The sequence below is a fragment of the Camarhynchus parvulus genome, chromosome 4A, assembly GCF_901933205.1.
Source record: "Camarhynchus parvulus chromosome 4A, STF_HiC, whole genome shotgun sequence".
NCBI classification, from domain to species: Eukaryota; Metazoa; Chordata; class Aves; order Passeriformes; family Thraupidae; genus Camarhynchus; species Camarhynchus parvulus.
This window is the reverse complement of record NC_044600.1, coordinates 11189797-11203264: the sequence shown is the minus strand read 5'-3', so window position 1 is coordinate 11203264 and position 13468 is coordinate 11189797. Positions and strand designations below refer to the sequence as shown.

The 13468-nt window shown below is 42.2% G+C and overlaps 1 protein-coding gene across 3 annotated transcripts in view; it reads left to right on the top strand.

Moving 5' to 3' along the window:
• COL4A6 (collagen type IV alpha 6 chain) overlaps positions 1-13468 on the top strand; it is a 108644-nt gene that overhangs the window by 65828 nt on the left and 29348 nt on the right. For 2 of the 3 annotated variants that reach the window (XM_030967763.1, XM_030967764.1), the window contains 9 exons: positions 1760-1894; positions 3046-3090; positions 8671-8787; positions 9549-9617; positions 10489-10524; positions 10941-11003; positions 11631-11666; positions 11799-11840; positions 12686-12778. In XM_030967763.1, the coding sequence (XP_030823623.1) occupies positions 1760-1894; positions 3046-3090; positions 8671-8787; positions 9549-9617; positions 10489-10524; positions 10941-11003; positions 11631-11666; positions 11799-11840; positions 12686-12778 (636 nt within the window). Of the gene's footprint in view, positions 1-1067; positions 1377-1759; positions 1895-3045; positions 3091-8670; positions 8788-9548; positions 9618-10488; positions 10525-10940; positions 11004-11630; positions 11667-11798; positions 11841-12685; positions 12779-13468 lie in introns of those variants that run through there. The other variant, XM_030967765.1, reaches the window with a different exon arrangement.

The following is a 13468-nucleotide window of genomic DNA, read 5'->3' as shown; positions in this document are numbered from 1 at the left end:
TTGCCAAGGACAGCTGAAGATTTGGGGATTAGTGTTTTGATTATATAGTTTCCAATAGAAAGGTTTCCATTGATAATTAGCCTAGAGTGAAGAAAGCTAAAAATAATCAACATAAAAGCCTTTTCAGATGTGAGTCTGTGCCTCTGGAAGTGCACACTATGGACAGTGTCTAGACAGAAAAGGTGTGAAATATCAAACATGCACTTGACCTCCGTTAAAAGGCCAGGATGAAACAATCACACCAGAAAGAGCAATACGGGAGAATTGTTGCAGTTAAAAGAAAACTGCAACAACAGTGAAGAAAGACACATGGAATATGGGAAAAAATATTTTAGCCTAAACAGGTACTAAAAATGATCCTGGAAAAAGAATTTTAAAAATCATGTACCCTTTCTTTCACTTTGCTTGATTTTAAACATGTAACAATGCATTTTTAAATTAACAGTAAAAGTCTTTTACCTGCCAAGCCATGAGTCAGGGCTTTGTATGTCTCCAGCTGAGACTACTAAAACACTTGCAGCAGGGAGCTGCATTCCTTCTGCTGTTTTACGGAGTTAGGGAAGTAGAAGGCAAACACTCTTCCATGGACATGAGAATTAAAAGGAGGGGGAATTACGTGGTGGAATTATTAAGGTGTGGGGTTTTTTAACTTCCTCCTCTATTTTATTTTATCTAAGTCATGATCCTTTACGCGGGCAACTTTGTGTGATCCACTGATTGTCTTGCTGGTGTAAAGCATAGCCATAAACCGCATTGTCTGCTGATACTGTGGGAGCTCGGCGTGGTGTCTGTGCTGTTCTCTGGGCACGGCCCCGCAGGGCGCTGTGGGCGCGGTAACGCCGGGCCGGGCCGGGCGCTGAGGGCGCGGTAACGCCGGGCCGGGCCGGGCGCTGAGGGCGCGGTAACGCCGGGCCGGGCCGGGCCGGGCCCTCGAGGGCACGTCCCGAGCCGGGCAGCACCAACACGCGGGGACCGCGCCCTCTGGCGGCAGCGCCCGGTTCTGCAGCCGCCGGGCGCGCCGCTCCCTCCTGCGCTCGGGCTCCTCCGGGCAAGGGGATTCCTGACAGCGGCCCCGCACTCCGAGCGCTGCGGCGAGTCCGGAAAGGACAGCAAAGGCTTTCCTTCCCATCACACCTGTGCTCCAGGTGAAGCGTCTGCAGCATCGGTGTGATGGGAAGCGCCTGGTGGAGCTGGGCTTGTTTAGCTTGGAGCAAAGGAGGCTCAGTAGCGACCCTATGGCTTTCTGAAAGCAGCTTGTGGTGAGGTGGGGATCGGCCTCTTCTGGGCAGCCACAGATCGTGCAAGGAGAAATGGCCTCCAGTGCCAGGGGAGACTCGGCTGGATAGTAGGAAAAGATTCTTCGCTGCCAAGAGTGGGTAAGAAGTGGAACATAGTGGAGTCACCGTGCCTGGAATTGTTCAAAAAATGAACAAATGTGGCACTTGGCAGTATGGTTTAATGTGCATGGTGGTATTCAGTCAAAGGCTGGACTTGCTCTTGGAGGTTCTTCCAACCTTAATGATTCACACCATCAACAGACAGTTTAGGGAGGTGGTTGTCCTTCTCTACTCTGTGTTGGTGTGGCCCCATCTCGAGTCCTGTGTGAAATTTTGGGCAGTCTTTGTCTGAAAATGGAAAAACTTTAGGATGTCCTAACTACCCAGAGAGGTATCAAATTGCGTTAAAAGTCGAGTTGGAAAGAGTAATTACAAATGAGTTTGTGGACATGATGCATTGACTTGTTTTTAATGTATGTTAGGGTCGACCAGGACCAATTGGGCTTCAAGGACCGATAGGAGCACCTGGATTTACTGGCCCAGAAGGTTTGCCTGGAGCCAAAGGTGAGAGAGGAGCAGTGGGCCCTCCTGGACCAGCTGGACAGAAAGGTGACAAGGTAGGCTCAGCAGTGACTTTTCTGTCCTTGCAATAGTTCTATGGCCTTGTGTATATTTTTGAGTGAATAAGGATAATCTTGGGCTATATGTCCAGGGATAAAATTACAATGGCATTTCAACAGTATCTTTGGAGAATTGTCTGCGTTTATTTTTGAATGAGAATACAGATGCTAAAGCTATTGAACGGTGTAGCCATCCTGGTAGGTGAACTACAGCCAAATGAGTATTGCTGTTGCAAGTAGTCTGTCACTTCACATGCTTGGGGTTGATGGCTGTTATTCACACTCTGTTCAGGGAGACATGGAGCTGGTTCCTGTGTAGAAGATCCTGAGCTGGTGTCTAGAAAAGCAAAAAGAATGGGTACTAAACAAAATCTGCAATTCAGTTTTGCAGGTGCAAAGTTATTTCTAACAAAAAGAATACAATAAACGACATCATAATAAATAGAGTAGCCCATAAGGTGTAGGATGTCAATGAACGCAATGTGCAAGATTGGAAACAACTTCTTTGCACTGAAAAAAATCCATTTACTCGAGAACTGTTTCTATCCCCTGAAATGATAGATATACAATACCAAAATGCCATAAGATTCTCTCTCTCTTCATCCCTTGTGGGAGAAATATATTTTACCTTTCCAAAGCAAGAACATTTTAGGGAATTCTGCTTGCACAGTCAGTTCTGCTGCTATTCAGAGCAGAGAAACAAGGTGTGGCAATTACTTGCAGCTTGGGCAGTCTGAAGTTAATGCAGTGGTCTGCATATCTCTGAGGGTCCTATCCAACTGTAGACAGAAAAATATGTAAGTTTTGTTGAAACTCTTAGAAAGACAAGGGTTAAATTTATAGCAGGTTGTTTATTTTCCTGGCATCTTGTTTTCCCCAGATGTGCAGTAGGTGATTATATTTTTACTTTAAATTGCCTGATTAAAACATTCCTGAAACACTCATTTGGTATCCAGTCAAGCTCAGATGCTCAGTTCCTGTCTTCACTGACCCCTGTGGTCAGAGGGAATCTGCCTGAGATAGTTTGCTCCTTTTGGTTTTGAAAGCAGAAGTCCAAGACTGAGAGTGTTGGAGTGAAAAATACATCACAGATGACTGAAATCTACAGACCAATGAAGTGAAATATAATGTGTACTCTTTTTCTTCAGGGTCCAATGGGAGTTCCAGGATTCCAGGGCATCAACGGGATCCCAGTAAGTTTGCATGTGTAAATAGAAATCACCAGAATGGTAATCACAACCAAAAGCACCTGAACATGATTAGATTGTCCTGGCACATGCATAGTGTACCTTGCAATTGCTTGCCTCTATCTGGGTATTTGTTAATCCACCTGGTGATTCCATGCTGTTTTGTAAGACAATAGGAAGCTGATACATATCAGAAAGTGAGCCTGAGTTACATGGGGATCGTTTGCATGATTGATTAGCTTTTCTTTCAGCACCATGTTCCCTCAGCACTGCCTAAAAAACCCTGTATCATAAAATCATAGGCTTGCAGAGTTGAAAGGAACCTCAGGGAGTCAAACAGGCATGGTCAGCTGTGCTTCAGGCCATTTTTAGCATGTTTCCTAACCAATTCTTAAAACCTTGTGATGATGGAGACTAAATTCTCTATTAGAAAAGCTTTGCTAATTTCAGTCTTTCTTTTTGCGTTTAAAGCTCTTAGTTCTCATGTTACTGATCAGGGACACAAAGAGAAGATTGTTCACTTTTGCTTTGTAGTAGCCTTCTTGTATGTGATAGCTGTTACCAGGTCTCCCTCAATCATCTTTTGCTATGACATGAATGAAAACAGTGATAAGAGCTGAGGCCCTCCAGATTACCCTTAATTCTCTTCTAGGTTCTAGTCCTGGTTTAGATCAGGTGACAGGTAGGTAACCACTTTCCCTGACCATCAGGAGCATTTTGTTTCTTTCCTTCTTTAGAAATTTACATTATAGAGACAGTTTATAAAAAATTATGTGGCTAGAGTGTTTTTGCCAGCTTTCTTTTGCTTGGTCTCTCCAGTGATTTTTGCAGCAGTATCTTGCTGTGTCTCAGGGGAATTTTAACTGGATCAGCTTTAGAAGTTGCCCCAAACTTCCTTACTCTTTCTGCACTATTTGGTTCGTCCTGCTTTCTCCTTCTGATATTAGAATTATTTTTATTTTCTTGATGGTGTTTTTCCATCCTGTGTGTCACTGTGCCTTCAGACTATGCTCATACTCTTTCTCATCTTTCCTGCTTTCTCCGATGGCCAGGAGCTCCAACAATTGAGCTGTGTTTTCTTACTTCATATCAAAAACAGAATAGTTGTGATAGATTGGCTGAAAATGCACAGTTGGCCTTGTAAATGAACTTGTTTGATTCCAGTTCCTTCCTGGCCCTTGTCCTTTAGTCCCCCTCTGCTCATCTTTGCCTGTTTTCTCTCCTGCTCTACTCCCTTGCTGCTCTTTTTTTTTCTTTTACCACCAGCCAACTGTCTAGGTCTGAAGAGAACAAGCTGTTCCCATAATACTTAATTTAATTGAACACACTGTAGGAACATGCTATTCTCAGGGTGTTTTTTCAGATGAGGCTCTGGAGAAAGGGGATTCCCAACAATGAGGGGAGGCAGAGATAGAGCAGCAGCCATTGCCAGGTAGTTGGCAGGGACAGGCATTCCAAGGAGAGAGCAGGGAGGCAGATGAGAGGATTCAAAGCCTCCAGCATATGCAGATCAGATCTTCTCTGCTTTGCAACATTCTGCAGGTGGGTGAATGGGAAAGAGGCAGATTTTGCTGGTCATAAGTAGCAAAGTGCTCAGCACTGTGGCTCTTCTGTGCCACAACTGCAGGGCAGAAAAAGGGGAAGGGAAACTTGTTCATACTGCTTACATTATAAGCACTAAGATAAATGCTTCCATTGTAGGGTGAAAATAGCAACCACTACTGCTTGAGTAAATATTTTCACTTTTGTCATTACATTTCAGGATAGGGAGCAGCTTAGATTTTTTGTGAAGTGTATACCAATATAGGCACCTTATATGGATGTGTGGAATGTAGAGCAAAGGGAGAACGTGTGTGTGTGTGAGAAAGATGGGAGAAGTAAAAATATATTGCTATCTCTGCACATCCAAATATGAAGAGAGATTCTTTGTAGTATGCAGGTGTGTTAGTGTGGGCAGGTGTAGTTTAGTCATGGCCATGGGCAAGGCTCTTTTTCAGAGGGGAATCCCACTGGTGACCTTAAGGGAAGTGGTATTCCACAGAGTTCCCTTGGGGAATGCTGGTGGCAAGTAAATCATGTTGTTGCAGCTGGCCTGACTAATCCCTTTAACCTAGTAAATACAGCAGCTGCATGTGTTTATTGCTAGACTTTGATGTCATGCTGTAGGAGAAGCCCTCAAATCCTTAGCCCTACTTGGGAAGTTTATTTTTTCATATAAGACAGGATTCAAGGACACCTCTGGCAAAGGCTGGAACTGAAGCTGGGAAATGTATATAGCTTTTCATGAACTGTGCGAGGAGTTCTAGAAGGAAATACTTTTATGATAAGTCAGCCCTTGTTTGTGCCATGAAAGCCAAAGCTGGATGAAGAGGCAGTTTTGTGACCTTCCTAGAGAAAATGCAAGCACTTGATGATGGCTGTAGAAAGGCCACTAGCCTTAGCAACCCATGAAACTGTTTATTCAATTAGTTTTGTATTCATCCCTAATTGCATTTGTTTCTCTGTTTTTAATTATTCATTGAGCTCTCCTGTTGGGATTGCCTTTTCCCTGTTTGATTTACAAAAGAGGCCCCTTGGGATCACAGTGTCAGTGTACAGCAAGAGTCAGATAAAGGAGGGCCCAGATAACCAGTTCAAATTTCCTTATCTGTCTCACACCAAATGCCTCCTTTTGTGAGTACAGAGAGCACAAGCATCTCTCCAGCCTGTGTTTTAACTCAGATCTGTAAACTAATCACCCTGACATGTATAAGTAAAGCCTGTGAAAGTCTTGTGCCTTAGTCAATTGAGGTGCTTGTGTTCAATTGGCACATCTGCCAAAACAGGAATTAGAGAAGGTGAGAGCAATGAAACTATTAACCACCACTTTTTCAGGTCAAACCAGCTCTTTAAATCAGTATTTTAAACCCCTGGGAAAAAGCTTCTTTTAAGGCAGGACTTAGCAACTCTGAAGGAAGTCAGTTGTGGATGTTCAATATCTTCTCAGATAAGGGTCTTAAAACAAAATATTATGAACTCTGATTGCAGATTAGCTTTAAAGTAGGAAATCCTGTGGATTGCTTTCCTAAAGCAAAAGACACAGAATGTGTGTGTGTGCTTGTGTGTCAGTCTGTGTCATGCTTTGGCACAGAACCACAGATACGGATGCCATGGGATTAAGTGACAGGGGCACAGATTTATTTAGCACACATAAGAAATCACTGAGATCAGCATATTTTATGTCCCCTCTCTGTAAGGCCTACTCACATTTTAAGAGGATACCAAAGTCCTTTGGGCCTCTTTCAGGCTGTCTTGGTCTGAGAGTTAGCAGATCTCGCCCAAAGCGTTTCCCAGGACATGCTCACCCAGCAGCTGCATGCCACAGGCTGGCTCTGGGCCAGCAGGAAAGCTGGAGCAGCTTGGCTCCCTTCTGTCTCACTCCGAGGGGCAGATGTTGGCCCTTTCAACTTCACTAAACCTTGCAGCTGGTCACCTTGTGCTGTAACCAGATACGTGTGCACCCACATGGCTCCTGGTCTTGTTTATGCTGTAAACAAAGTGAAAGACCTGGGAGACACTGACAGCTCTGGCCTCTGACTCTGCAGCACTGCCTGTCCTGTCAGAGACTTGATGCTCTTGGCTGTGGCATCCTGCATGGATCAAATCAATTAAGTGATTTCTAAGAGAAAAAAATCTGAGTGGCAATACACTGCTGCTTCAGCCTACTCCAGTTGCTTTACCAGGGCCTGGCAAGTCCCTGCTTGCACGCCACATGTGGTTATTTTGACAAGCAGAATAATCATCAGAGCAACTGGTACTGTTAATGCAATGATCTCTGATGGTAATGCTTTAGGATGACTTCATTCCATTCCTTGTTAAATCTCAAATTTATCCTTGTCTGGGTGAGCTGCCTTAATTGTGCAGTTGAGACCCACCTGACATTGATCAGTTTGTACCTTGTTGACTGACAGAAAGCAAATCAGGTCCCTCTCGATTTTGCTGGCACAAATCTCAATGCAGTTGCCAAATGAGCTGGACCAAGGACTTCATCTGACTGGAAATTAACTCCATTAAGAAATAGAACAGTTATTTCTCTGCTGTGTTTGTTTCCAGCACAGGGAGTAGGTATGTGTGAATAAGCAGCCATATGGAATAGCTGTCCTGGCAGCAGCTGAAGCCAGTGATCAGCTCGAGTAATTACATAAATATGGCCCAAGTAGTTCTGCATCCTTGAGAAAATCACCCTGCTACTGTGTGTCCCGAGCTTCCCATCTGTAAAATTAGATTATAGCATTCCCACATTTTTTCAAGGTATTTAAAGATCCTTAGATAAAAAGCTTTACATTACTGCAGAGTTCTCATTGAGTTTCACCACAGCATATGCTGTTGGCTTGGACTGGGAAGACCTTAAGTGTTGCAAATGTGCTTTATTTTAAGTGTCAGGCATGAAGAATTGTTAATGTTCTGCTTTATCTCCATTTTATCCATGTTTATTTTTTTTTACTTTCCTAATGTGAGTCATAACTTGCTTAGTGCCATATCTTAAGGACAAATCTTTGGGATCAAACAAAAGTACTTTTGGGATGAGTCAAGATCACTGTGTACAGAGAGGGGAGAGAACTGTCAAGTTACTGATCCTATCTCCATAAGTTTAATTTTTCTTCTTGCCTTAAAACAATGTTGTTGAGTGCCACAGGACTCACTTATAGGAAAAACAATGCAGAATCAGGAGCTGCCTGACACTTGGGCATTGTGACGGACAGTTTTGCCTTTCTGCCTTCTGCTCTCACATACTTATGTGGCACTGAAGAAAAGCTGCCTGAAGTCCCAAACTTTGATTTCCTTTGCATTAGTACCATGCTGAGTAAACTCCAGTCAAATTAGCAGAGCTATACCAGGGCAAAAGACTCGTGAAATCAGAGTTAGGTACAATTATATTTTGCTTTGCCTGATTAATAATTGGCTGTTGCAAATACTTTTTTTTAAATGTTGTTAGTTTAATTGGATCTTTCTCCCAATTGCTTTGCCTAAGGTCTTATGTTTAATATAACAAATAAAGCTGTTGCGCTTGAATGGCCTGATACTGGAGCTTTAACATCTGTTGATCTATTAAAAGAAGGAATCCACACTGGAGAGGAAGAGAAGTCACTGAAACTCCAAGCAGATTTGGATTATAAATGCTCAGTATTGTTGAGTCTGCCTCTGCCCTTTCTTTCACATGTGCAGCTTCCATTGCTGGTGTCAGGTGCACCCTTGCATGCTGTTTGACACTGTTACATTCCATATGGTCCGCACTGCTGTGGGATGGTCCCTTTTGGGACCTACTCATGCGCAAGTTATGTACGTCAGCAAAACTGTCCCTTGGAGAAAAAGGTAATCAGATGAATTGCAGGCAGTGTTCTAGGATTTAACCTTCAGGGAGGACAGACAAAGCTGGCTGAAGAAACTTGTGTTGCACTCTGCCATACACTGAACTTGGTTGGGAGTTGTGCAGTTCTTTTGGTTTGTGTTGCCATTTGGAAGGAAGATATCAGTTTTCTGGGGACAACAGTATTACTGGCAAATAACAGATCCTGTTGGTCATTCTCTCTCTTTTCCTTCACACAGGGTCACCCTGGGCAGTCTGGACCCAGAGGCCCTCCTGGCCTCGATGGCTGCAATGGCACCACTGGGAGTCCTGGCCTTTCTGGACCTGATGGGTTTCCTGGCCTACCTGGACTGCCTGTATGTCCCAACTCAAATGTGTTCTGTCATCACTAAACCAGGATTTGCTTTTTGTGACATTGTTGGAGAACTAACTGCCAAGTACTTAGGAAGAACCCAAAAAACCCTAAGTTTATTAGAATTGTTAGAGGTCAATTTTCTTATCCACTCTGAGGATAAAATTAAGATCCTGTGGATAAAATCCCCTCCCTCACCTGCTGCCATCACTGCTTTGGATGCAGCCCAGGATATGGGTGGCTGGCTGGGCTGCAAACTCACGCTGACAGTTTTTCATCCACAAGTACTGCCAAGTCCTTCTCCAGGGCTGCTTTCAATCCAGTCATTGCCCAGCCTGAATCTGTTCTTGGGATTGCTCCAGCTCAGTTGCAGGATCTTGCACTTGCTGAGGTTTACATGGGCCCATCCCTCAAGCCTGCCAAGGTCCCTCTAAATGGCATTGGTGTGTATGTGAGCAGGGGAGTTCTACCATGTCAAACAGGTTCAAATAGGATCTAAGGTTGTCAAAGGCCTAAAATGAAAAGGAAATCCTATATAAACAGGAAAATACCAGAGAAAATGTTTGCAGAACCTTGTTTTTCTAAAGCTGCAGGAAGTCTTTAGTTCTCATAATAGCACAGCTTCTCTGGCGAAGCAGCAGTGGTACTTTTACAGTTAACTGGAGCCAGGAGTTTGCCTTGTTCATTATGCTAATTAGAGAGTCTTTCAAAACTAAAGCAGTATTTTTTCAAGACATTTATTTTTTATTATTTTTTTTAAATCAGGGTCGTCCTGGCCCAAAAGGCCTTAAAGGAGAACCTGTTTTTGCTCAAGGCGGTCTTAAAGGAATGAAGGTAAGACTTGTCATCACACAGGAGAAAATGCAGTACAAGAAACTCTTTGATGTCCCACAGGTTGCAGGGCTGATACTGCAGCTTTGATTGCTCGTGGTGTCAGTCCTGGGTGTCTGAGTGCAGAGCTGTGCAAAAGGCCTTGTAATAAATTCATTAATGACACAGAATACCTCAGAACCTGGGATTGCTTGGTTTTTGAAGAGATCTTGTTCATCCCATACTGGGATGCTGAGACATTGCTCATCCTATTACTGTTTAGTGCATGTTACAACTTCTGCTGTGAGATTCCAGCTGCCTCTCAGTGTTTCTGGTGCTGGAAGGTACTAGAAGTTTATCAGTCACATTCTCAGCTTACATATATGCTTCATTAAATATTGAAAATATTAAAAAATTCATTCTGTGATATAAGACCTCTCACACTGACTTTGCTGGCCAAAATTAGGAACTCCTCTAAAATTCTGTCCACATTATGTACACTCATAAGTTTGTAACAGTTAAATATTTCTTTATTAATTTACTTCAGTAATTATGGGAAATAAAGATAATTTCTTATTATTATGGTGTGCTTTTGCATATTTTATAGCAGTCATATCATAAGAGTTATTATAGTGTATTTTCAGTGGTTTTGTAATTAATATTTTTAATGTCACTTTATTTTCTCTTGTTACACATAAATAAAATGGTTCCAATTTTTCTAGAGGTTTCCATTACCCAATTCAAATATGGAAGCACAGATTTCAAGATGTTTTCCCATTTACTTGAGCTAATATTAACTAACAGCAAATATTTCTATTTATACAAAGCTTGATGTTCCTTATAGTTTGCTGCAATAATGTTGTGTAAGTTTTACATATACATTTATGATTTTTAGGGTGAAAGTGGTCTTCCTGGATTGGATGGAGTTCCTGTAAGTTGTTTAATATGGGGCATAATGATTTTAAACAATATTAAGTAGTACTTTTTCAGGTATTGATTCTCAAGGACCCTTTTCAAATTAGTGGGAAGTGTATTTACATGTATGATACCACTAGTGTAAGCAATTCTAGATTTGTAAGGGTATGAGTAGGGGAAGGGTATGGTAGAGGAAGTCCAATTTTTCCTATTACCTCATCATTCCTTTTTCAAATCCAACTCCCTTCTACCATTGAACTCTGTAACTTTGATTTTCAAAGTACATCTAATAATATGACATAAATTGCTGTAATTTTTAAATTGGTTTACTTAACTAGGGATATTACTTAATGTTTCCTGACACTCACTTTGGGTGGGGTTAGATGGGGTAAATTCTACACATCCTCTATTTGCCCTCTGTTCTTTTTATAGGGCCCAAAAGGTTTTCCAGGTCCAGTAGGTCCTGCAGGCCCTATAGGATTACCAGGTTTGCAGGTAAGGGACCTCAGCTGTTGCACTTGTTGATGGAACAGTTCCCGCTGTTGGCAGTTTCCCTTTCCCTTGTCTCTGTGTCATGACAATGAGCAAGAGTGCCTGTGCAGCTGAAAACACTGAGCACAGCTGACTTCCGGCACAGGATGCTCAGTCTTGGGTAGTTTAATCTGCTCACAAGAGCAAAGGCTCCTCTCTGGGCATTCAGAGCAGCAAATGAGGGCTCCAGCAGAGCTCTGCAGTGCTCCCTGCAAACACCAACACCTTGTTACACTGCTCTGAGCACTGCCTCATCCCGGGGCTGGGGGAGTGGGCTGACCTCTGATGCTTGGAGCCTTTCTTGCCATGAGATGTGTTAGAGTTGCTTTTTCAAGATCCTACAAGAGAATTTCTATTGGGCAAAGGTAAAACCAAACTGCATTTTTGTTGGGTTTAAGTTGAAGTTTTCTCTTAATTAACGATGTTGCCAAGGAGCTGTGCTGTTAGAGATGTGAAGACTTGAGAGCTTATGTGTTGCTTTTGCTTCGGAGGCAGAAAGTTCAGGTACCATTGCAGATCCCAGCATTGCTCCAGTTGTTTGCTTCCTAATTAAGTCAAAAGGAATAAAATTTTGATCTTGTTTACATTTAGGGTCCAGTGGGTCCCCCTGGGCCGCCAGGTCCAAAAGTAAGTAGCTACCTTTCCCGTTTTATAAAAATACCTAATTTTGGGGGTTTAACAGTGCTGTGGGCTTAGATAATAGGGGTGTTGTTGCTGTTGTTTTATTATTCATTCATCCATGGTTATTTTCTCTCCTAGGGTAACATGGGATTAGGCTTTCAAGGAGAGAAAGGAGAAAAGGTAAGTGAAACTTGTTTTATTATGGAAAGAGCATGAAATAATACTCCAGAGTTCCATCACAGCTTGGTCCTCTAGAAAGTGGCAAGATTCTAGCATTTTCTTCTTTTCCTTTTTCTCTTCTTCTCTTGACTGACTGGCAGTTCAAATACCAAAGAAGCTTGCTGCTTCCTTATTTGTTGGTACACGAAAAAGGATGGGAGCCTATTCTGGGTGAAGAAGAAGGGGAAATCTCAAGTCAGGGCAGTATTTTTGTGGTTATCAAGACTGGAGGTCATTAGAAATCTTTTGAATCTCCACTTCTTAGTTTCTTTGCACCACACCATCACCTGTTGTATTCAGTTAGTCCAATGACTTCATTCTTCCTGGCTTTCATTACATTCTTTGAGTAAACTGGTGTGTGATTTATAGTCTCACTATCCTAAATGGGTGTCTTGCAGTCAGAATTTACACAGGCAAAATGGGGCTTCTTCAAGTTCTCAATATGGGACTTGATTCTGCTGATGCTAAAATTGGTTCTCCACTTTCCACAATTCTAATTGTTCCTTCTCGTCTTTTTTTCATATTTCTCCCCAAAGTTTTTTCTGCAATGTTTTCCTGTTGGTTCAGTAGCTGAGCCTTTTTTTTTTCCTTGGCATGTTTTATATCCACAAGGCTTTGGAAACAGGTGTATTTTGTTCATCCTGATTTTCCATCTGATCTTTTGATTCCCATGACCAAAGCATTCAAGCACACAGATTTATATACATGAGATATAATTGAAGTGGTTTTTCTTCTGATTTGTAGGCCATTTCCATAGAAAATCAAATATGGTCTGCCATGTTAATATCTTCCTCTTTTGTTTACAGGGTGATGTGGGGCTGCCTGGGCCTCCAGGTCCCCCACCATCCACTGGAATTCTGGAATTCATGGGATTTCCAAAGGGGAAGCAAGGAGAAAAGGTCTGTAAATTCAGTTTACAAACCCTCTCCTTCTCCATGCTCTTTCATTCAAGAATGAACAAAATTACTGAACAGTGAGAGCTGTTGTATTTCCAAATCAAAATAATTTTTTGTATGGTTTATTCTGCCAAATGGTTATTGAATAGAAATATTCATAGCTCAGAGCATTGTGGACCACTAGAGAATACACACCTCTCAGAGGAAGAAATCTGGAAGCTATTTAAAGGTTTTTGTCATTAATCCTAAAAATAAGTGAACTGTAGCTTGTCTTTGTTGAACCTGTGAAATTGTGTCAGCTGAAGCAAAAAAAATCAATTTAGAAAAATAAATGGAAGCTCCAGCTCTTTTGCCTTAGTGCACACTCCTCTGAAATAATCAGATTTTTTCACCTTTGCATTGTTATTACTGGGATGTGAATTTAGGTCATCAGTGTTTTTATGAAAGCTGTGTGGTTTGAGTTAAAGATTCTCTAGACACATGATATTTAGGCATACTGAGTTAATCACTTGAAATTTACTGAGTTTATCTGGGACTTACATAGGCTGGTTTGGGAGCCCAATCTGAGCTTGCCTGAACCCCTGTGTAAAGTTATGAGAGATTGTTGTACTTGGTCAATTGACATTAGTGTGAGCTGAGGCTCAGACAAACCCCATTCTTTTGGGCTCACTCTGGAGTTTGTAAGCAGAGCTG